General features: G+C 35.7%; 3 protein-coding genes across 3 annotated transcripts; 1 reads left to right on the top strand and 2 right to left on the bottom strand.

The window, feature by feature from the left end:
- Positions 1 to 4,310: 4,310 nt before the first annotated feature.
- On the bottom strand, positions 4,311 to 5,223 carry LOC110768477 (uncharacterized). The gene has a single exon (XM_021972220.2). The coding sequence runs from the start codon at positions 5,128 to 5,130 to the stop codon at positions 4,534 to 4,536; it is 597 nt and encodes a 198-aa protein (XP_021827912.2). The 5' UTR covers positions 5,131 to 5,223; the 3' UTR covers positions 4,311 to 4,533.
- Positions 5,224 to 11,148: 5,925 nt separating this feature from the next.
- LOC110768482 (uncharacterized) lies at positions 11,149 to 17,387 on the bottom strand. Its single transcript, XM_021972225.2, has 11 exons — positions 17,238 to 17,387; positions 16,981 to 17,090; positions 16,334 to 16,439; positions 15,534 to 15,632; positions 15,360 to 15,425; positions 15,116 to 15,232; positions 14,527 to 14,601; positions 13,950 to 14,052; positions 12,755 to 12,802; positions 11,659 to 11,780; positions 11,149 to 11,556 (listed from the first exon to the last, which is right to left on the bottom strand). The coding sequence occupies exons 1-11, from the start codon at positions 17,319 to 17,321 to the stop codon at positions 11,455 to 11,457; spliced, it is 1,032 nt and encodes a 343-aa protein (XP_021827917.1). The 5' UTR covers positions 17,322 to 17,387; the 3' UTR covers positions 11,149 to 11,454.
- Positions 17,388 to 21,448: 4,061 nt separating this feature from the next.
- BZS1 (B-box zinc finger family protein) lies at positions 21,449 to 23,089 on the top strand. Its single transcript, XM_021972252.2, has 2 exons — positions 21,449 to 22,119; positions 22,213 to 23,089. The coding sequence occupies exons 1-2, from the start codon at positions 21,934 to 21,936 to the stop codon at positions 22,651 to 22,653; spliced, it is 627 nt and encodes a 208-aa protein (XP_021827944.1). The 5' UTR covers positions 21,449 to 21,933; the 3' UTR covers positions 22,654 to 23,089.
- The last annotated feature ends 199 nt before the right edge of the window (positions 23,090 to 23,288 follow it).

Below are 23,288 nucleotides of genomic sequence, written 5' to 3'. Positions count from 1 at the left end.
TCAACCAAAGTGATTTCTTGTTACCAAAAGGCATGGTAACAAGTAGAAATGAGGTAGCACCAAGTGAAAGTAAAACTGGCCCAAAACAGATTTCCAGAGCTAGCATCAATTGCTAGATCAGTTGGATAGGCTACACTTGTCCAATGGAGCTCAAATTTGGATATGTTGTAGTCAACATCCATTGGAACAAGTTTCATGACGATCATCACCTTATCCAAGCACCGGACCATGGTGATCCAAGGCCACGAAGTTGACCTACGAAAATGAACAAAAATCAGAATATATAATCAATAATGCACTTTTAGCTCATTTTCATTCTAACTAAGGTAAAACCTATGAAAACACAAAAAGGAAGTAAAAAGCTATAAAATGTCAAGAACTAACTCAAAATAATGGGTGAATAACATGATAAATCATGTGTAAAAATGAACCGAAAACTCACATAGCAGCAAACAATACAACGTCTTTGAGGCATTTAGTCAAACAATTGGTGGGCACTAGCGAAGGGGCAAATTCCAGCATCCCCAAGGAAGTTTCCGGCGAGGGGAGGTGCAGCTGCACCTCCTTGCGCCTCTGTGGATCCGCCAGTGGTTGTACCTCCATTTGTCATAAAACAGCTTGGAGTTAGTAGAGTTTGCACCTCTGGTCTGTTTTGGAGCTGCCCACTGAGTGCTTGTGGAAATGCCGCAGCACAGCTTCTATTTTGATTTTCATAACGCTCGTCTAGGGCCGCCAAGGGGGGAAGTGGTCACCAACCCTTCTCCCCTCCCCTTTTTGCCTTCCTTGTTCCTCCTTTCCTCCCTCCCCCCCTTTCCCCCCCTTCCCCTCCCTCTTTTTGGGTCTTTTTTCTCCCTCCTTCTTTCTTCTTTGGTTCCCTCTCCCCCTCTCTCCTTCGTCCCCCCTCCTCTCCTCCCTTTTTTTCTTCTCTTTTCCTGCTTTCTACCTCCACATTTATTATGTTTATGCTTTTGCTTTGTTTTCTTTTTCTCTCCTCTCCTTCTTTTTTCTTTCTTTTATGAGTTTCTCCTTCACCCCTTTTTTCCCTACATTCTCCTCTCTCTTCCATCTCCCCTCCCCCCCCCCCCCTAAATTTTCCTTTCTCTTCCACCATTTTGGAGTTGTTGCTCTGTTTTTGCAAAGCCAATTCCTTTTCTATTTTTCTTTCTTTTTATTAAAGTTTAATTTGTTTCATCTTTTAGGCCGTGAAGGCTTCAGTTTTATTTTTCAGGTGCTCTTTACAGGTTTCTGCAATGCATTTTCTCTCCTCATTGTTGGAGGTTGCGTCACATCGTTTGGTCTTAACCACTGTCAGCGGCTCCTTAACTCCACAAATGTTTCTTCCATTGTTTATCCTCAGTGGAACTTATGGAGTTTGGAATGCCCTTAAAGTGCAAATAGCACTTATTGCTTGGATTATGGTAGCACTACTCTTACTAGGTGTAGGTGGCTTGCTCACCACTATTTTCTGTTGGTTACTGGTTTCTCTTTGGTGGTTGTCGGCTTGCTTTGGTGGCGCAGCTTATGGCTATTGGATTGTGCGGCACATATTTGTTATTGGTGTTAGGGTTTCCAAATGTTGTGTTGTGTTTTGTGGGCTTTTGCCTTTTGTAGGCTTTTTGCCATTATGTGGGCTCTTTGCCTTTATGTGGGCTTAATGCATTTATGTGTGCTTTATGCATTTTGTCAGTTTTATTTGTAGTGGGCTCTATGTATGTTTGTATTGCATTTTGTGCGAACTCAATTATTTGAGTTCATTTTAATATAATCTGGCTTTGACCTTCTATTTAATGAAACTCGATTCTGACAAAAAAAGAAAAAAGAAAAAAAGAATACCGCTCTTCTCTTGCTTGTTGCAGTGCAGAGGTGAATACACAATCCTAATCCAAACAATATATCAATTAATTGAAGACCCAATCCCAATCTCAAATCCCAAATCATTTTTTTTACTTTCAATTTTATTTCTTCTTATGTTTTTTTTTTTTTTGGTATTTTTGCTTTAGTTTTTTTCTTTTCTTTTTTATAATATATTTTTTTCTTATTTGTTTCTTTTAGCTCTCTCTATATCAGATATCAATAGCAAACTCGAAGATGTTGTGCGGCACACAACTCGAGGTCTGAATTTTGATAAATTATAAATGACAGTAGTATTGATTATTTATTTTAAGTATTACTTTACTTTAGGATATAACATGGAGGAGGGATATGTTCAAATACTAAATGGTTTATCAATTATTTATTTTCATTGAATTAGTCTGACAATTGGGGTCAGTCACTTGAGAAATCTTTAACTTGCTCAAGATTGTATTTTGTTAACTTTCTTGGATTTCAATTGTAATAGCTTCTGATTTAAAGATAAAGGACTCATGATAGGTCTCAGTACAAAGAAACTTTTATGTAGTGGAAATATACTTCTTTTGTGTCTTTCTCACTCGTCATGTGACTATTTATATGATAAGTCAGAAATAGAGTAAGGAGATAGTATCCAATACAAGAAAGTTTTTGTCGACTACAAACACGTATGATAAACAAGTTGGACTATTGTAGTTACGTAGATTCGACAAAATTCAACATAAATATAAAGCAACATAATACGATAGATTTCTTGAGGTTGGAAAAAAATGAAATCAACCCAACCCAAGGTGAATTTAGGTTAACTCAGGTTGGGTTCAGGTTGCCCAATTTTATATGGGTTGAACTCAACCCCACACTATAGAATTTTACTAGCAAGGTTTATCATAACTTCTTAGAAAAGTGTTGCTAAATTAATCCTAAAATTAATTGAATACACCCTATTATCAAACTATTTATTGAATTATTGACTTATCCAAATATAAAATGATGAAAAAATGATTTATTTAATTGTGAAACAAATGTAATTTTAATAAGTACACCCTACTCATCATCGTCAACCCTAATCAAAGAAATGTTGTCACATATTGATTCCAGTATGCAACTAATAAAAGAAAAATAACAAAAACAAAAAACAAAAAAACAAAAGAAACCCCGCCACCTTGGCTTCATTTATACTTAGTTGCATAAAAGAAAAATAACAAAAACAAAAAACAAAAAAACAAAAGAAACCCGTCACCTTGGCTTCATTTATACTTAATTTCAAAAGAGGACAACATTCATGTTCCATGGGGGAACACACCCAGGCAAGCCAAAGAGCACAGTGACATGAATTTGGCTCATGTAAGTAGGAAAGCTCTTTGAGATTGATCGAGATGGAAATGGCACTGTCTTGGATTTAGTTGACATGATGAATAAAAGAATAAAAGTGCTAGCCCACTTGATGTACGATGGTCAAGATGATAATCTGGGAGTACGGCAGGGGGTTTGGTACCTTGATAAATTTTCTGTTATTTTAAAGGGATGTGTGGTAGGGAGGGTGTAGAACTTGGAGATGGGTGGTGGTGGAGGAAGGAATGGGCGGGCCACGGGTGGGGGTTGGGTGTGGAGGCGGTTGTTGGAGGAGAGGGAGAGTGGGGGACTGGGTAGGTTTTTTTATATTTTAGTTTTATGAATAAATATTTTCAATTATTTCATTTGTATGGGTATTTTTGGTAGTTAAATAGGATGTACTTAATTAAATTTATATTTTAATTTAAATATTATGATGTACTTAGATCTTAGGGTGACCGGGTTGTGAATTTTACCCACACAAACAATGCTGCTGGCAGATCATATTTTTCCAGTCTCATGGCAAGCACTCCCTAGTGTCTAGAGAAAACCTTGCATGAAATTGGTTAATGTAATCTCTCACTCTATCTCTCTCATCACGTGAGCGAGCGAGGGTTCGAGCGAGTGTCGAGTGATGGGAAACATTGATATTGTGTTGTGGAACATATATCTAAAAGAACACTCAATCCCTACATACACCAATGTATTTCCAAAATCAGAGCTGATAGGCACAAAACAAACAAATTGTATAGAGCAGTTGAGGAAATGGTTGTGCCAATCCTCTTCAAGGAACAGTCTTCTCAAGTGCTTTTCAAGGAACAGTCTTCCTTCTAATAAATTCTAACCCCAAGCAAGAAACCAAATATCAAGTTTTGCAACAATGGTTACTTCAAGGAGAGATCAATGCCCCAAAGTCAACAAATCAACTATCAAAATGATCAAATGAACAGCAGCAATTGCACCAGACATGAACATGAACACCCAATTCCAAAATTGTCCAAATGGGTTTCATTTTAACCCTCCAAATTTTCATTTTCCAATTCCAATACCCTAACATCCATAAAATGTAGAAAAAACCATTGATCCCCAGCCACATCAAATGCGAAAGTGTAAAACATATACACAGTGAAGTCATCAACAACAGAAATTTGATTCTTATATAGACCATTGAAATATAACAAGTAAGAGATTCAGAATCAACAACCACATGTTAAATCCAAACCCCATATTTACCCAAATTAACATAAGACTACTTCATCCCAACTACAAATAATTACATCCAAAACCAGTTGTAAAAGATACCCAAATCTCCAAAGATCTAATCTTTCCCAGCAATGAACTGAAGAAATCCTTTTAGTTTATGTGCTTCAAACCCAGCCCATGCTTCCCACGGACGCAGCCAGGCCTCACAAGCAAGTAAGGCGATCGCTTCGAATTGTTCATCTTCGGAAATGTCCTCTTCCCCAATTTCCTCATCCTCTGCCTCCCAAACTTGTCGCTCACCGACCACGGCACGAGCTCGTCATCTAAACCATACCCATCATCATCGTCATCATCACCATCATTACCAAGGCCCTCATCCTCATCACCACCGTCAAAATCGTGACGGGGTTTGAGATTGAGGCCCACATCGAGAAATCGAACAAGATGGGGACGACGATGGCTATGGGCACCGACTGGAACTGCCATTGGCGGAGAGGTCGAAGAGATTGAAGAGGAAAATGAAGAAGGCCCGATACTGAGCCCATCAGACCCATTTGCTTCTTCGTCTTTGTCTTCTTGTTGTTCGGAGTCAGAGTGGTGGTTGTGGTGGTGTTTTTCTTCTGAGTCTGCATCAGAGGCATCAACGAACTCCCAGTGCGAAAGACCCACATAGTCTTCTTCTCCAATTTGCAAGAATTCAAATTCTTCGTCCATGGAATTTTGCCCTTGAAACTTCCCCAATTCCATTTCTCTCTCTCTTGTTTTTGGTTCTGTTTAAGTTTTTGATCTTTTAGTTTTGAAATGAATTAATTATTGGGTTCCTTCACTAACTTCAGTTTTATAAAGGCTTCGTTGCCTTTCTCGGGAATCTGATGTGCGCATAAAGGATGAGATGTCCGCCCCGTCCGCAAGTTATCTCGTTCCATTGGTGCACGCGACTCTGCCCAATGGCTTTCTTCCACCTGTCACATTCCAGTTTCTAATTTTTTTTACTCTTGCCTAAACCAAAACTACCCCGCTAACAAAGTTAAAATACTTACATGTAACGGAAGGGCTTGTTACTCAAGTGCTCAAGATTCTCGGGAAATCCATTTTCAGTTTTTGTTGAGCGGCCTATTGCTCAACGCTGCTTCCCCATGGGAGTTAGAGACGGGATCGAGAACGATGTCCTAAGTTCAGTTTCCCCTCCCTTAATATTGCGTGTATAAAAAACAAAAATAAAAAACCGTCACGCACTAAAATTTAGCTTTTGTTAAATTCTCTAAATTTAGCTTTATAATTGTTCACAAAACTACCTTGAGGTATAGTTTTTATTTTTTGAGTTAGCTCTTGGAGTAAAGTTTTTGTGGTTTTTGAGTTAAAATAGCCAAATAACATGGTTTAGTTAGACTGTTGGAGACGCTCATTTGCCCAACTGATGACAGAAGATGAGAATCAATCCTTTCCAATATAACCCAACACAAGAAAACTAAATTGTAATAAAATGTTTATTTTTTCAGTCATGTATAAAATTGTGTTGCCTAAAGTTAAGGTATGGGCTTCAAAATCCCCGATGCTTGGTGTGAAATTGAGTTTGGGTCGGAAATTTGACTTCAAATATTTTGTTTGTTTTTGTGGCAATGCTAATTGTGATTTATTCTTTTTGACAAACCAAGGAATTGAAAGTGTTCGTGGACAAAGAAGCTGTCAGTCTCATCATGATTTGTATACGTTTCGTGGGCACTTTTTATATATCTAAATTGGCGCCTAAATTTATTATTATTACTTTTTTCATAGAAGCGATATTGAGGAAATGAGGAATCGAACTTAAGATCTTGAATACATGAGTACTTTTAATTACTTGAGCTACAAGCTCTTACATTGCACATGCACTTTAATAATGAATGGAGTAGATTAGTTAATTGAATATTTGCGTACACGTAAAATAAGTGAATTTCATAAATTGTCATCCTTCTCGTGTTCAAGAAAAAATGTTAATGATTTTTCAGTGACAAATATCTATATAGTTTTACAGTTGGTGAAAATCATGAACAAATCTTCGGAATCGTGGAGGAGCTACTGAAATTTACCGTAGTTTTATGTTACATAAGTTTAGATGTATATGCTTTCTTTTACCGATTTAGTTGGGTATGGTGGTAGGCAAGTTCATAAACAAAAGGCCGAAATCATGGAGTAAGCTACTGTAGTTTATGTGACATAAGATAAGATGTATATGCTTTCTTCTATCCATGATATTCTGCAGTTGTTCCCAAATTATCTAAAATTTTATTGGATGATGTGTGAGGGTTTTTCTACCGGAAAAATAAAAATTTTATCTTTTAATAATATTATGATAATCTCTTATTACAAATGAAAAAAAATTTCAATTTCAATCACGAAGAAATGAATTTGAGGGACCTAGGGTTTTTATTTTATTTTTGTAAAGGCTGTTCTTGTTTTGTATAACTGAAAGGAATTTCCATTAAACCCTAGTAAAGGGAACAAAAATAATGAAACCAGACCAATACAAGGAAATTCCCAGCAAAGGGAACAAAAACAAACGAAACTAGAGTCTAGACCAATACAAGGAGAACTCCAGAAGACACTACCTACTGAAACTTTCGAAAACATACGAAGGGAGAAGGGAGGGGTGGTGCATGGCGCTTGGGATTGGAGGTTGTTGGCGAGATATATCCTATTCTATTTGGGTTTTATTTATTTTTCCCTTTTGTATAGATATTATGTAATTAGGATTCCTCTTATTTCCTAATTCAACCCTACTAGGGTTTGTAACCTTGTATTATAAATACCTCCTTTCGGAGAATGAAATATATCTGAAAATATTCTACCCATATTGTTTGACTGAGGTGGTGTCTTTCATATTTTTTATTTTTTAAGTTTTAGGTTTTTTTTAATAAATTTTTTAAGTTTAGCTCTTATTTATTTATTTTAAAATTGTATTCAAATAGTTATGTTTTTTATATTAATATTTAAATAGTTTTTAAATTATTCTAATATAAAATTTAACAGAACAATCCACATTGGCTAACGGTCCTAATACACAGGCTCAAGGACCGCTATGAGCACGTTCACAGTCAGATATAGGTATCCAAATTGTTATATAAAATATAGTTTTCCTCTTTTTGTAAAAGCCAAAAGCAAAATTCTTTATAATATAAATAACATATAAAATAAATTGGAAAATCTTTTAAAGTAAAGTAAAACTAAATAAACAAATAATAGGTAAATAAAAGTAAAATAAATTAAGATTATGAAAGCAAGCCAAACACAGGGACTGAATTGGCCAGATTGCAAACACGGGGGCTAAATTGGCCACCATAGTATAATATTTTAAAGAATAACGTAGGGCTAAATTTTCCATCTCTAGCCATGCAAGACTATATTTTAGGGCCCTCCATATTTTATTATTTTGAGAGGCACAAGGAGGTGCATCTCCTCTTGCCGGAGAAAAGGTTGCATGTGCCGGAAAGTTGCCCCTTTGCTCAGTTTGTAGGGATGGCAATGGGTCAAATCGGGGGTGGGTATATCATTCACATTCTCATCCCCATCCCCGTCAAAAAATTTTCCCCCATTCCCGCCTTCATACCCGTAATATTCATATCGGGGATTCCTCATCCCCACCTTCATTGGGGAATAGATTCCCCAACCCGCCCCATTACGGAAGAAAAAATCAATATATAACTACTTTGTTGAAGAAGAAAAAAAGTACTAAGGCAAGATAATGAATATATATAATAATACTTATAAGACAATATAAGAATATTTATATATATTAAAAGTTAACTAAATAAATAAGTAGTGTGGCTTAAGATTTGTATAAATTATATAAGTATATAATATATTAATATAAAAACATAAAAATATAAAACTTAGTTAGCACAATCACTTTAATAGCATATATATATTCTAAACGGGGAGGGTTCGGGTTGGTGATTAAAATACCATCCCCACCCCTCCCCGAACACCATACCCAAAAAATTCTTCGTACCCATCCCCATACTCCTTTTTTATCCTTCATACCTGACCCATTAGGGTTGAATCCCTGAGAAGACCCTTACCCGTGGGGAAAGTAGCCATTCCTATCAGTCTGGTTGTGCACTCTACCTGTTCGACAAAAGGCCTACTTTCCTTTGTTGCGTAGCACGAGCGCTTATATATTCTTTTAAAAATTCTTGATCAAAACGATGTCGTTTTGAACCAGGAAAAAAAGAAAAGAAAAAAAAAGGTATGCATGATGTAGACGGAAAGGGAGGGAACTCCTTCACTAAGAAGGAGATTTTGCTTTTAAAAAAAGAAAGTCCCTTTTTCATTTTTCTTTGAATAAAAAAAAGTCCCTTTTTTATTACATCCCACCAATCAAATCCAAGTCCTTATAAAAGAGCAAGAGCGCTAATATATTCTTTTAAAAATTCTTGACCAAAACGACGTCGTTTTGAATTAGAAAAAAAAAAATGTATGTGTGATGTAGATGGAGGGAACTCGTTCACTAAGAAGGAGATTTTGCTTTTAAAAAAAGAAAGTCCCCTTTTTATTTTTCTTTCTTATTAATTTTTTTTAAAAAAAAACCCCTTTTTGATTACTTCCCCACCCACCAATCAAATCCAAGTCCTTGTAAAAGATCATCAAATTCACAAAAAAAATTTCGTCTCCACCACCAAATATGTTTTTTTAGAGAACTCGAGTCTTCTATAAAATCTGATTCATCAATCAAGGCAATGGCGAAAGGATTTTATGTGTGTGTCAGCCTCTAACAAAATATAAACAATAAAAGTTGAACTCAAGAAATACCAAAACATCAAAATAATATTGTCTATTCATTAGAATCATAATTTTGATCGAAAAAAATTTTCATTACAATTCATAATTGTCCTCGACAAGTTTTCATATTTTGAAATCGTTGCATAAAAACCATGTCATCTATACTATTAAAAATGTTTTTCTCAATATATGCAACCAAGCAATCATTCATCCATGAATTAACCAAATTTTAAAACTTGATAATATAATATTGAGTTTGAGAGAAAAACTCACAAACAATGAGAAAGTTTGCTCCCGCCAAAAAAAGAGAAAAATGGATTAAAATCTCTTTGGTTTTTAGCTATTTGTGTACAAAGTTAATATAATAATAATAGTTTTATAAAAACTTTTGGGAATGGGTATGCAAAAGGACGTGTAGTCTTGGAGGAAATGCAGGTTTGGCTAGGTAGGGCCCACGTGGTAAAATAAATATGTTAATTAATATGGATTATCTAATAGCAACATACTTTTTTTTGTATATAATAAAAATTGAGTGGGACTTGGGACTGCACTGGTCCTAAAGTGCCTCTGCCCCTGGATCAAGTCTTATGCCAAAAAGAAAATATTGTATTCATCAAGCTTCCAAAGTAAGTTCCTCAAACATGTTGAGGGTTTTTTTTTCTTCTTCAGCAATCGTTGTGTTAGTTTCGTTTTTCTTGTAATAATATTTGGCCTTTCAAATATTTGGTTGTAATTTTATTTTTATAAAGCATTTAGCCTTTCAAAAATGCACATATGCTAAAAAATTCTTAGGTCCGCTAATAATACAACACTCATACATTCCACTAATATGTATTGTTTAAATTAGTTAAACTACTATTTAGAGACATTTAAACGAATTTTAAAAATATTTATTGTCATTTTAAACTACTATTTATTGTAAAAATATTTAAATTAATTAAACAACTATTTAGAGACATATTTATTGTTTTGCAAAAATTAACTATGGTACAACACTCATACATTCCACTATTATGTATTGTTTATAAATTTTTTAAAAATAAAATTTATATACATTTAACGTTAAAAGAAAAAAAAAGTTAACGTTCTAAAAGGTTCTGACCTCCAACAGTCAAAACCAATTTTTTATATAATTTTTAATAAAAAAACGAATTTAAATACATTTAAAACGTTAAATGAAAAAATATATATATTGTAATGGCTAGCTAACATTAGCGTGCCTTTAATATCAGCCATTGAATTGCATTTGCACGAGATGTTCTCACAATCACGCCCACACATTATACTTCCTTTTGTAGGGCAACACATGCGCTGGGCCCACAAAAAATTTCTCATGGTCTATAGTTGGGCTACAAGTGGCATGATTGTAGGGCTAAAGAGCTAAATATGGCCCTCAAAATTTGGCCAAACTTTTTTTAACCCATGGCTGGAGATGGAGAAACACTTATATGAAACAGGGATAACATTATTTTGCTATCCCAGCCAATCATGGTATGCCACGTGTGATCACTTTTACACATAGCAGTCTGTGATTGGCCTTAAGGAGTGCTTCTGAAAGGACCAAAAGTACTTTTTGAGAACCAAAAGCACAGTTTTGACTATAAATTTGGTAGAAATATTTAAAAGTGCTTATGAGTAATAGAAGCACTTTCTTGAGAAGCTTCAGAACGCTCTTCCAAGTACTTTTCCAGGAAGTACTTGAATTATTAGCAAAAAATCCAGCAATCTTCTATTATAAGCGCTTATAAGCATAAATACTTCCACAAAAGCAGTCCCAAATGAGCCCTTAACATGTTATAGGGCTACATTCAGGCAAGGCCAACTTCCTATAAACAATATAATACATATTTTGGCAAGGACCTGCTGTGAAGTACATTATACGATAGACTGGGATCTTTCAAGCCCAGTTGCCAAGTCTGGTTTGATGATCCCAGAATCTTAAACAGAAAGGAAAATGCTAACTTAGGCATGTATTATTTTGTTATATGTCGCCTATAGCATCTAATCTCATCAAACTTCATGATCAAATGTTATTATATCATTCATGAATGTATACATTGGATTTTGGCCGAACACAAAATGTGCTTATATTGGATGAAATTCCTTAAACCAAAAATTATATTTTTAAGTAGTAATAGTCTTCTGACCATTATGTATGCAATAGATCATTACCTGACAAGGTATTCACATCTAAACTTCTTTACTCTCTAAAATGGTTCGTCTTAACTTTCGGAACCAAAAGAGAGTTGTGCAGCCAGCAATGCCTTGTGATCCCAAACTCCCAAGCCCATATTTTCAAATCATGAACATATACTATTGCAGCTTGCCCTGAAGTAGTTGGACAATTTGCTCTGCTCTCAATTGGATGCCATTGAGATACTCTGTAAGAACACGTTGCTGGTATGAACCTCCCTCCTGTTGTACGGAAACCAAAAATAAAAAAGCATCAACATCTGGGAAATAGAAGCAACAAAACGAAAATAGATAGGTTATTCAAAAACCAAGGTTGTTTCTCACTGTTCGGATCAGAGTCCGTTCAACCCTCTTCTTAATGACAGCATAGAGCTCCTGTGGTAAAATTTCCCCTTTGCCAAGTGTTAATCCATTGAGCAGCAGCTTGTTCCATTCTTCCTCAGGAGCTGCAAGGCAGATCCACCAGACATCAGATAAAATTGAGTGACTTTCTAATTAACTGCTGAGAAATATAATAGAAAGGTCAACCAACCTCCCCCCACGACAGTTTTAGCTACAGCAAAACCTAGAAAATGCATCTTACACGACACAACAAAAAGTAGCCAATTCATAACAAAATAATCAGAATGTGATCAAAATGCAGAGAGGTAGTTTTCATATCTGTTTTGTGGTTATGTGTTACAGGCAAGTACCAATTCCACTTCCTTTTATTCAAATCAAGCAATCCCAGTCCACAACTCCATGAGGCATGCATAAACAAGAAGTTAAATCTAATGATAACCAATTATATGAGTAATTGATAGAATTTAGGATCAAACTTTTCGGCGTATGGTTCACAATGCAAAACATGTATCTCTAAATTGTTTTAGTTCATCTAATAACCCTTATGTATTTTTTCCCACGTTATGTACACCATGACATAAGCATAATTACCATGGGAGAAACCCTTAGGATCAAACTTTTTAGCGTATGGTCCTGGTCATCGAACCAATCTATTGAGTTTACAGGATGCTTTTATCTACAATAACCTGAACCCTAAACTGAAGCCCTATTTGTTATCTTATACAGGATTCAACCAATCACTCCTTTCAACTTTATGACCCCACATCAGGAAATTCCTTCAACATACTAGACCAAATAACAAACGTGTTGCAATACCCTATAAACAGAATATATTCTTTTGAAAACAGCAAGAGACACCAGATTCTCCGAAGGAGCACCATCAATATGCATGAAATTCATAACAATGAAGAAACCATTACTACAGAAAACATATGTGGTTAGTAGAAAACACTTGAGGTTAGGAGTTACAACAAAGCTCTTTATCAAGAACCAGCAAGCTAATTCTTCAATTATAAGTTCTGCAAGATAATTTAGATTATAATGACAAATTCTCTTTTATAAGTTTGATGGCAGACACCTTTGATTATGGTTTCTAGAAACTGCTCGGCCTTCAGAATTTCATCCCCTGCAAATAGTACACAATTATTAAGAAACCCGACTTATGAGATAAAAAAAGCACAGTAGTATTACAAAGAAAATTATTTTTTTATTAAAAAAGGTATTTGTTGGTAAAGTTTGTTGATAATTAAAGCACTATTCAGAGACACACTAGTCCAAATATATAATGGAATAAGACAAGGTGTGTCATAACCTGCACCCAGAAGGTCAAATATTAGAAATATCAAAGGCCACCCTATCTCTCATTGTCCACTCCCCAGGTCAACATGTCTTCATGTAGTACAACTCCGCAAACTTTCGAATGGTGTCAACTCTTAACATGATTCTGTCACAACAATCCTTAAATGTGCTTGCCACATTGGCAGTTTGGCATAATACCTCAAAAAACTAGTCAATTATATAGTCTAGATCAACCTCCCACATTCAACTCCCTAATGTATTCCTCAAGGCCCATAATCAAATCCACTACATCCTCCTCAGGTGCCAAACTTGTCCTGCAATTCCTTTGAACCCATGTGGCACTACCGAATTAGCTTTGATACCATTTGTCGCGATACAAGGAGCACTCTATCAAAGTGAATGAAGTATCCGAAGAGGATTAGTTAGAAACAAGGCTTTATATAAGTATAACTTAGATAGACTCTAGTACATAACCAATGAGCGATTCAACACATGTTCACACAACCCACACTAATGGAATCAGGGAATCACTTTGTGAATAGTGAACCATAATGGTTTGAAATGCCACCAACAATAGCATCAGTAGTGTCAGAGAATATAAAACCCTACATCTGGAACTGGAAGCCATGCATTATAATCTATTCGGTCTCTCCACCATTGCCAATTGGTTCTAACAAGTACACATCATACACTAGTTTTGCTACCCATGCAAGAGCACTACTAATTTTATGTCCAGGCTCCAGCCCTTCCTCAGGGGTTATCCTCCCTCTCTTTTTCCTCTTTTTTGTTCGAAATATACTCATAGGAATAAACACAGAAACTAACATGAAAAATACTACTAAAATTATCAGAGCATTACATCAATTTTCAAACATTGGCCAAGGTCTTCATAAATCCATGACACCATACTATTTGCTTTTATACAAGTCCAAAGCATATGATAGCATGTCTAAAGGCAAGGGCACTGCAATTACCTTTTTTTGCATAGCTACGCTTGCATAGAACAGTAGAAGCATAGAGTTGTAAAACCTTTTGTAACATAGCCTCAAACCCTGGCTTATCTCCATCTCCTTTTGCCTGAAATTAACTAACAAAGTACATTATAATTGAATCTTATATGAAGATCACAAAGATAAAAAAAAAGTGTATCCAAGCAGTATTGCAAAAGGGTTTGAACTTCAATTCAAAAGTCTTGTAAGGAAGTTTACAACTTAGCGTGTCTAAAGCATCAAATGGAAGAGCTTGTTCATGAAAACAGCAATACAATAGAAGGACCACAATATGGATACCTGTGCACATTCTAGTAGCATCACTTTGAACTTAAAGGAGAAGAAGAAGAAGAAAGAGTAAATGACAAATTTTGAAGATAACTTCTTATACAACATAAACAACGCAAGAAAACACCACAATTCAAATTTTCTAGAGCCAATTCAAGGGCAATGTGAGAACGTAGTAGCATATGATTTACTACTCCTATAATGATGAAGGATCTTATGGTTCCAAGAAAAGAATATTCAGGCGGTAGCAATAAAAGTATTAAAACAAACTCACTTGTCGTAGTTGCGCATTAACTTCTGAAAGAAACCCTTCGTCCAGTTGTCCATCTTCCTCCCTTTGGACTAATTCCTATTGATCAAAAACAGAAAATACTGAATAAACTATATATTGAAAATAGTTTTGATTTTGCATTAGCAAGTTGTTATGGTTGGAGCATCCAACCCAAAACCAATTAGCTATTGTGGAGAGATTCCGAATTTTACATATTGAGATACACAGCTTAAAATACCTAATGGGAGACTTATAATTGTCAACACTCCCCCTCATGTGTGGCCATAAGAGAGCCAAAGATGTGGATAAATTATATGAGGAGAAACAGAGCACGTTTAGTTCAATTGGGTCTGACATGTGGATGAATTGCCCACTCCAGTACCATGTTAGAGTTGCAGCATTTTACACAAAATTTATTGGTTACAGGTGGAGATCTCCAAGATTTTATATTAAGACGTAACCCAATGTGGGATTCTTATATTTACAACAACAAAAAATTAATGATTTGAAAAAAAATTTAAACAGGCAAGTATTGCATATATTCAACTGTGAAGTAAATTTACACAAAAAGAAGAAAGAAGAAAGGACTCACTTTCTCCATTAATTTAAGAGCCTCAGGATCTCTAGGAGGCCATTGAATTTCTTCTACTTCATCAACTACAGGTTTCAGAATCCCCTTGAGGACATCAGTAGCTGAATCTATCTTTTCCTACAGGGAAAGGGGGAAACAATAAATATAAAAATTCGTGTTGCATAAAACACTCAGGAATATCATTTAACATAGACCCAAAAGAAGAATAAGTCCTGGTGGGTATGGTGTAGAGAGAGAGAGGTACATTGGTCTTATGAACAAGGCGATCCACTATGCTCATTATAGATATAGCCAATTCCTCATAGTCCTTCTGAAAGAATGCAAAAGATTAAGCCTTCTTTCACAAGCTTGAACTGGAAAGAAGCCAGCAATAAAAGTATCAACATAAAATTAGAATTAACCAAGTTGAAAACCGTGCTTTATCATCCTCCGATTTGCAGGTATCAGTTCTTGCGGCAAGCCGTATCCAAAAGCCCTCATTAAAAGCCAAGACATTTTCAACAACAAGCTTCTGAAGCTGTTCACCAAGCATAACTAGCAATAAGGATTACATTTTTAATTTTACAGGTGGAAGTCAATGAAAGCTGCATTGAAGTCCCAACATAAAAGAATCCATGTTTAATCAAACAATATATACCCCAAAACCCTTCTTTTCTCCACACATTCCATATGATTACAAAATTATATCATGATACATAAAACTATAAATCTAGTGCAAAGAAGATCAAATCCTATTCCAAATATTCTAGCATTCACAGGTTAGGTTGACAATGGGTGGAGAGACCCATGATATTATATGCACTCATGCAAGGCTTCCATTTCCCAATGTGGGGCAGTACTCTCAACAACCTTATACAAGGAATTTATTAATTATATGTCCTTGGCCTTGAAAGGCACTCCCGAAAAGAAGCTATTAAGGAATTGCCTTTACAGCCCTATCTCATGAATCGTCAAAATTTCAAACAACAAAGTGCCTTTACTACTGCCATTCTGCTTAAGATTATTAACAATACTAATTTGCTCTTATCTCCTTTATCTTCAAAATTTCAAATAAAGTAAAACCCTTAGAACTAGTATTATTTCACATAACAGTGTTAGTTTATAGTCTCACTACCACAGAAAGAGGACAATGGCAAGTAAAGAAATCCAAATTAGTTAACTGATTGCTGAAAAAGAAATCATATATGGAAGGAAAGTGCAAACTCCACGTTTACTTACTTCAATTGGATTTGCATCTCTTAGTTTGTCTATCAGCCTATCCACTTCTACAGTCTTTTTGAATGCTCCCTCGGCATCTTGATTGACTGCACAGATCAAAGTTCTCCTGTTTTATTAGATCGAAACACTCAATTTTACTATTGACAATTCCATCAACCAGATTCAAGAAAAGCGCAACCATAAAAATGGAACAAAACAAATCAGCATATGGAGGCACCAACAGAAAAGCAATGACCATGGCAACTGACTTTCCAACAAAAAACCGATAATGTAGGCCATAAGATTTAAAAGAATAACCAAACAACCCAAGAAAAAGGAAACTAGAAAGAATAGTCCTTTACAACGAGCTGAATAAGTTATTAACGGCTACAAATGATCATTCTTGGTTTTCTTTTTATTTTCTTTCGAAAAACAAATAGTAAACTATTAACGGCTAAAATGACCATAGTAATCAATTTCCCTACAGAAAAACAACAATTGAGGAACTCAAATTAGAAGGGAAAAAAACCCCAAAAAATAAGAATCATCATTTCTAACAAACTAAACGACAATTCTTGGGGTTTTCTTTCTTTAAAAACAAATAAATAAAGACATTGCCCCAACATTGAGCGACGGTAGAAAGAGAATGACAATTGAGTTGACAATACCTCCTCTTCCAATTCATATGAGTTGTGGAGCCGAACCGCTTTGAACTCGACACCCCCGTAACATCCCAATTCTTGAGAAATGAAGTTCTTAATCCAACGCAATAATATACCTATTCAAAATGTAAATTTTTTTTAAAAAAAGCCCACAAATTGTCAACAATATTCAAAATGTACATTACATAGAAATGCATAAATATAGAGAGAGATAGGGACTGGAGTTGAATGAACAAAAAAAGAAAAGTTTGTAAAAGAAGTACCTCTTGGCGGGGAGAAGGTGAAGAGGAGCATCGATGAGCTTGTACGGACGGAGGCGCGGGCATGAATGATAAGGAGGAGGCCATTGGAGGGAAGCTTGTACGGACAATGGCGGGAGTGAGAGTGAGAGAGAGGCCGGTGATGACCGTTCAAGTTTGTATATCAAGATTTTTCTTCTTTTATCGCTTTCTGGGGAATTTTTAGCGGATGGGAAGCTTTGGGCCTACACCCAAAGAGAATGCTTTTTTAGGCCCCTAAAAAGGTCCAGTTTTCAAATGGGCCCATACCAATCTAAGAACTTCTCCATGAGTCTTTATCCATAAATCATTTCAAATTGGGGACCGATTCTAACTTTAGAGAGATGTATCACTATACTCAGAGCTAGTTGATTTAGTCGGTCACGTTATATTATTTGATCAAATTTCAATGATTGACATTCAAACTAGGTCAAATCTCAACAAAGTATTTTCTACACTATGAAAGGAGGGTTTCAGTTTTCTTCTTATTTTCTCATGAGCTAGGTAGACTTACCAAATATGAGAAATCATCCAAACCCATTTTCCTCGAAACCAAATGCCTTGGAGATACGAAAGATGGTCAATTGAGACACAAAAGTAATTTGGTTTCATGACCAAAGGTACCAAGAGATGAGAATTGCAACTCAACCCAACAACCCTGTGTTTAGTTGGCCCAAACCCTAATGTTTTCCTTAATGGTGTGCAAATCCTAAGTTCGTATTAAGTACCACATGATGACTTAATTAGTTAATTGAGGACAAACTGACAAAACTCTTTTTTTTCATCAATCAATCTTTGTCATCAATCAATCCATCGCATGAAATCAGCATCAGCATATATGTTGTCACTTGCCAGTAGAGCTCTTTTGTCCATGATCTTTTTTTTTTGGTTTCCCAGGGTATCCCCCGCGCGACTGCGGAGACTAAATCCCTCGAGGTACGGTCGGGCGCAAAGCGGGGACCTCTCCCAACAGAGTCTGTTCTATTCGCAAGTGCCTTGGATCGAACCCATGATCTTTCAATCTGTGAATAATATTGTAGTTTGAATTACATTTCAATTTGGTCCATGATCTTTCAAATCAATCATAATTTTATGCCCTAATGTGGAAAAGGAAGCAAAAATGTAATCCATAGATTGATGAAAGTGCTAACTCACTGTGAATTTATTTAAGTATGATTCTAATTGTTTACATGATACAATTACACTTTGGACACGGACGCAAAAGTAATCTATTGGTGTTACATAGTTGTAATGTATGTGTCAACATCTTGTCGATATGATTCACACTCTTAGTAGGTACTTTGTATTTAATTCATTTAAGGGAGATTCACTATTATACCCAATATAGGAGTCTAAATTATAAATAATAAATAATAAAAACCATATATGAAATGGACTTTAGAAACACATTCAAAATCCATTTACAACTTAACAAAAAGGCTTTTAACTTCTTTTAAATTACAAAACTGCCATTGATTTCTTAAAACAAACTCAACCCTAAAACCTCATTAAAAAGCCCAAAACACTCAATAGGGCATCAAAGTAATTTAATAATCAAAATTAAATTCAATAAGACTAGCTGTCATTTTTTGGGTTTTTTTTGTTTGTTTGTTTATAGAAATGAAATGGTGTAGGGTTTATCTATATTATTAGTGCTAAGAATGGGTATGTGACTAAATATCTCTTCATTTAACTTGGAAATGACATGACTTAATTTTGGAATAGACATGCTATGTTAATATGCAATTTATTGTTTTTTTTTTAATAGAAAAAATTTCAAAGGAGATGAGATTTTAACTTGAGACATCTTTTAATAAATTAAAGGAGCACTGTTATTAGACCAATGTTCAGTGTGTATTATGCACTAGTGGATCCATTTAGGGTCCAGTGAAGGCATAATCATGTTCTTTATCTATGAAGGCACCAAATTTTCATGAAATTTTGTGTTAGATGGAAGCAAATTGTTTGATAAAATGCCTCAAAGAAGACTAAGGCAAGGCAAGGGGGACAACCTTTATTCTCTACTTATGTTATTCTTCTTGTTCTTTGGACTCACTTTTCTCATTATGTCATGTTATAGAGGAATTAGGTAGAAGATGTAGAGTTTATGTTATCTAATTTGTGCATGATGTGTTTTTGTCTTTTACATATAAGAGTCGATTGATCTTCATTATTGGCAGTAGTGTTTTCTTGCTCAAAAAAAGAAAATGCATGGATCCACCACTGGTATTATGTACTTTCTTTTTCACCGAAAGAGAAATATCACTAAATCAATAGCTAATAAAGGGTTGTATATTTGTGGAGTTGCGATGCTTATCTAATAATCAGAACGTATTTAAGCCAAAATGATTGAACACAATTAGCATCGGTGTCGTGCTCTCATCACCAAATACTTCGTATCTTTCAAGTCTTAACATAATTGATGTCTCACCAACCGAAGTAGACATTTTTCATAGAAGACTGCTTTAGCAGATCCATACAAATTTGTGCTCAACTTTTGAAGACTTTTTAGAGAAAACAAAAGATCTCTAATATTCCCTAGCAGTGCACCATCCCCAAGTGATCAAAAAGTTCACCAAGTATATATATTTTATCACTGCCAAAAGCGTCTTAAGACAAACAGACAATGCGTAGTGAGTAAGTGAGTAGCTTTCCACATGGTCTTATTTATGTTCCAAAATAAAATACCATCCATGTGAGGAGAGTATTGGAACTTTACAACCAAAATAATAAATAATTACAAGAATAATATTTATAAAGATATGATAGCAGATTTTCTTCTCTCTCTCTCTCTCTTATCTCCTTCTACCTTTTCTTAATCTTCTTCACGTTCTTAATGTTTAATGATTCAGTCTCAAAATCTTCCATATCCAGGTCTGAAAAAGTGTTCTTTTGTCCTCTAGTGCTTTGCCGACTTTTTTTTATTTGCAATCTTCTCAGAAGTTTTTGCTTTCCCATGGTGGAACGTGCATGTATGATTGGGAGGGAGGAGCTGCCAACCACGTTTCTAATTTTGTTAAATCTTGAATTGAATCAATTCCTAAAGGTTTAGTTGAGACTTACCAACAAAGTCACCTAAGTCAATGGTCCTCTAATGCACAAGGCAAATACAATTTTTCCATGTGTTCCAATTGGTTTTAATTATGGGATTTGAAAATATGGGATTTGAAGTTTTAGAGTTGGTAAATTGTTAATTACCCAACTAACCTAATAAGCATGATGAGATTTAAATGCATCGAATTTAGATTTTCTTTAAAAACGAATCAAAATCGTATATAAATCTTGCTGATGATGCAGATGATTTTGAATTTTGTTATGTAATAATGGCAATAACGGCCGCAATGACAGTTGTTCTTTGTATTAAAATCTCGTTGTCTTGTATTTAGAGATTGTGATGTTTGAAAAACGTTGCTTTTGATAGGTAGAGATGTTTGTACGTCATGGACTTTGAGCACACGAGAATTCATACCAGTGGTTGACCAAAACAAAAGGATTCATAAGAGAAGATAACAATTTATTCTTTTTCTTTACTTCTTTAGAGGTTTATAGCTTTTTGGGTTTTTAAAAAGGCCAATTTATAGCTAAATTGTGCCAATTCTAAGAGTCAGTGGTAAAATATTTTGCTCCACAACGACAAGGCTTTTTTTAACTCATGTGTTGGAGAAAAAGACCAATTGGACCATTTCCCTTCTGGTTTGGTCTGCCTTTTCGTTTTCCAATTTATTTAATTCCTTCACATAATTATGGGGAAGAAGAGGGCAGCTGGTGTGGGTGCCGACAAGGACATAATGCGGCTAGTACAACTTTTTATAAATGAATTGAATCCTACTTGCCAAATTGTGCATCTATAATGTATCCAATATATATTATAATACTTCCCTTCTTATCGGGTAAGTAGAGTTGCTACATTTCTATCAATGATAATGTAGAAATTCAAGATATGGGATTTAATACGGTTAACATTCGCTCAAGTCCTGAAATTTCTTGTGAATTGTATTCTACATACATCAATAGTTGAGAGTAATCGAGACGTGAATAACTAGGAAAGCAAAACCTCTAGCTAATTGTTAATTACTCTGTGATCTGGTCTCCCATATGCTAACACTGCTCCATCCACATCACCTCTCTCTCTCTTTCTTCTTTATTATATATAAATATTATTCTTAGCAGAAAAAGGGTGGGATTTACCTCTCTCTCTCTCTCTCTCTCCCACTATATTAGAGAGAGAGTCTAGGATCAATGTTTGCCAAGATGTCCATCTCCAACCCTAAATATTCTCAGACTAATGACACTGAAAAGTCTGGTTGGGATAGGATATAATTAGCCAGAAAATAAAAGAAAAAGCCTTGGTAGCTGCCTTCTCTTTACTCAAAGAAAGAAAGAAAATAAATACACAGTCGAGAGACAGAGACAGAGACAGAGAAAGAGACATCATCCAGAGCTTTCTCAAAGACACACAGAAACAGTAAAAGCACACACCTTCTCTGAGCTTAGCTGCTCTCTCTCTCTGGTCCTCCCTAGCCAATGCCCGAAAGCCCATACTAAACTTTGTCTGCATCCCAGTCTCCCCCATAACATTTCTTTTGCACCCATCAACACCTTAAAAGAACATAAAAACACAGCACATCACAAGCCTGCATAGAAATCTGAAGTCACAAGCCTGCATAGAAATTTAGAGATCATGAAGATCCGGTGTGATGTGTGCGAGAAAGAAGAGGCCACTGTTTTCTGCTCCGCAGATGAAGCTGCTCTCTGCGATGTCTGTGATCGCCGTGTTCACTACGCAAACAAGCTGGCCGGCAAGCACAAGCGCTTCTGTCTTCTCCACCCAACTTTCAAAGACTCCCCTCTCTGTGATATCTGCCAGGTACTGCATACTTCTCTGTTTTTGACTGATAAACAATGATAATTTTCAATACAAAAGTGCTCTGTTTTCTCATTTTCTCGGTGGGTTTTGCAGGAGAGGCGCGGATTTCTGTTTTGTCAACAAGACAGAGCGATTCTTTGCAGAGAATGCGACTTTTCGATTCACAAAACCAACGAGCACACACAGAACCACAGCAGGTTTCTTCTTCCAGGCGTTAAGCTCTCAGCTGCTGCTTCTTTATATCCAACCTCATCCTCCTCATGCTCCGGCTTCTCTCAAGTTGCCAATACCACTGATGCAAGAGCCACCAAGTCTTCTTCAAAGAGACCCAAAACAGTTTCTGATGAGGCCTTGAATTGCTCTCCATCAGTGGAGCAAACGACGTCGTCTTCCTCCTACAAGACAGAAGAGAATTGTGGCAGTGACAATGGCTCTGTTTCAACAAGCAGCATATCAGAGTATCTGATGGAGACGCTGCCTGGGTGGCATGTAGAAGACTTTTTCAATTTTTCGTTTGCTCCCGATGGTGTCTGAGTATTGCAGCACACCTTACATCTAGAGAGATTTGAAAAAACCAAAGAGAAAAAGAAGCCATTGTTATGGTGATGTATATTTGGCTGATAACAAGGCCAATTTTGCTTGTGTTCTTTTGTGGGATTTGCTCTGCTTTTGGTGAAGCAAGATCTTGAAAACAACATAAGTTTTTTTTTGTCATCAGAACAATTTGGCCATCTGGGTAGCTCAAGTTTCACCTGCAACTCCATATGACCCTGAGACTGGTTTTACAAATATGGTGAATAAAAAGAAGAAGGCAGTTCAGTTCAGTTCAGCAGAGGAAGGGGGCTGATGCTGGTCTCTCAGTTCCTTCAAGAAATCCGAAGCTGTTGATAATCTGTTGTATAAACATTTCTTTTTTAAGGTTTTTATTTGATAATGGTTGTTTCAAAAGTGTCCTTTCCTTTTTCTGTCATTGGAGTGAGTGTCCTCATGCTTTATTTCAACTTCACAAGTTTATGCAAGTCCTTGTGGAATGCCTATTTTAATCCTTAACTGTTACTGGATATGGATGGTTTCCCAAAAGAAGGGGAACTACCAAAGAAACATTTGAAAAGGTTTTGGCTTTCAAGCAATCACAGCTTCAACTTCTCTATAGAGCTAATAGGGTGTGA

The sequence above is a fragment of the Prunus avium genome, chromosome 8, assembly GCF_965620075.1.
Source record: "Prunus avium chromosome 8, drPruAviu1.hap1.1, whole genome shotgun sequence".
Taxonomy (NCBI): Eukaryota; Viridiplantae; Streptophyta; class Magnoliopsida; order Rosales; family Rosaceae; genus Prunus; species Prunus avium.
The sequence above is the reverse complement of the archived record's forward strand: the minus strand, read 5'-3'. Positions and strand labels throughout refer to the sequence as shown.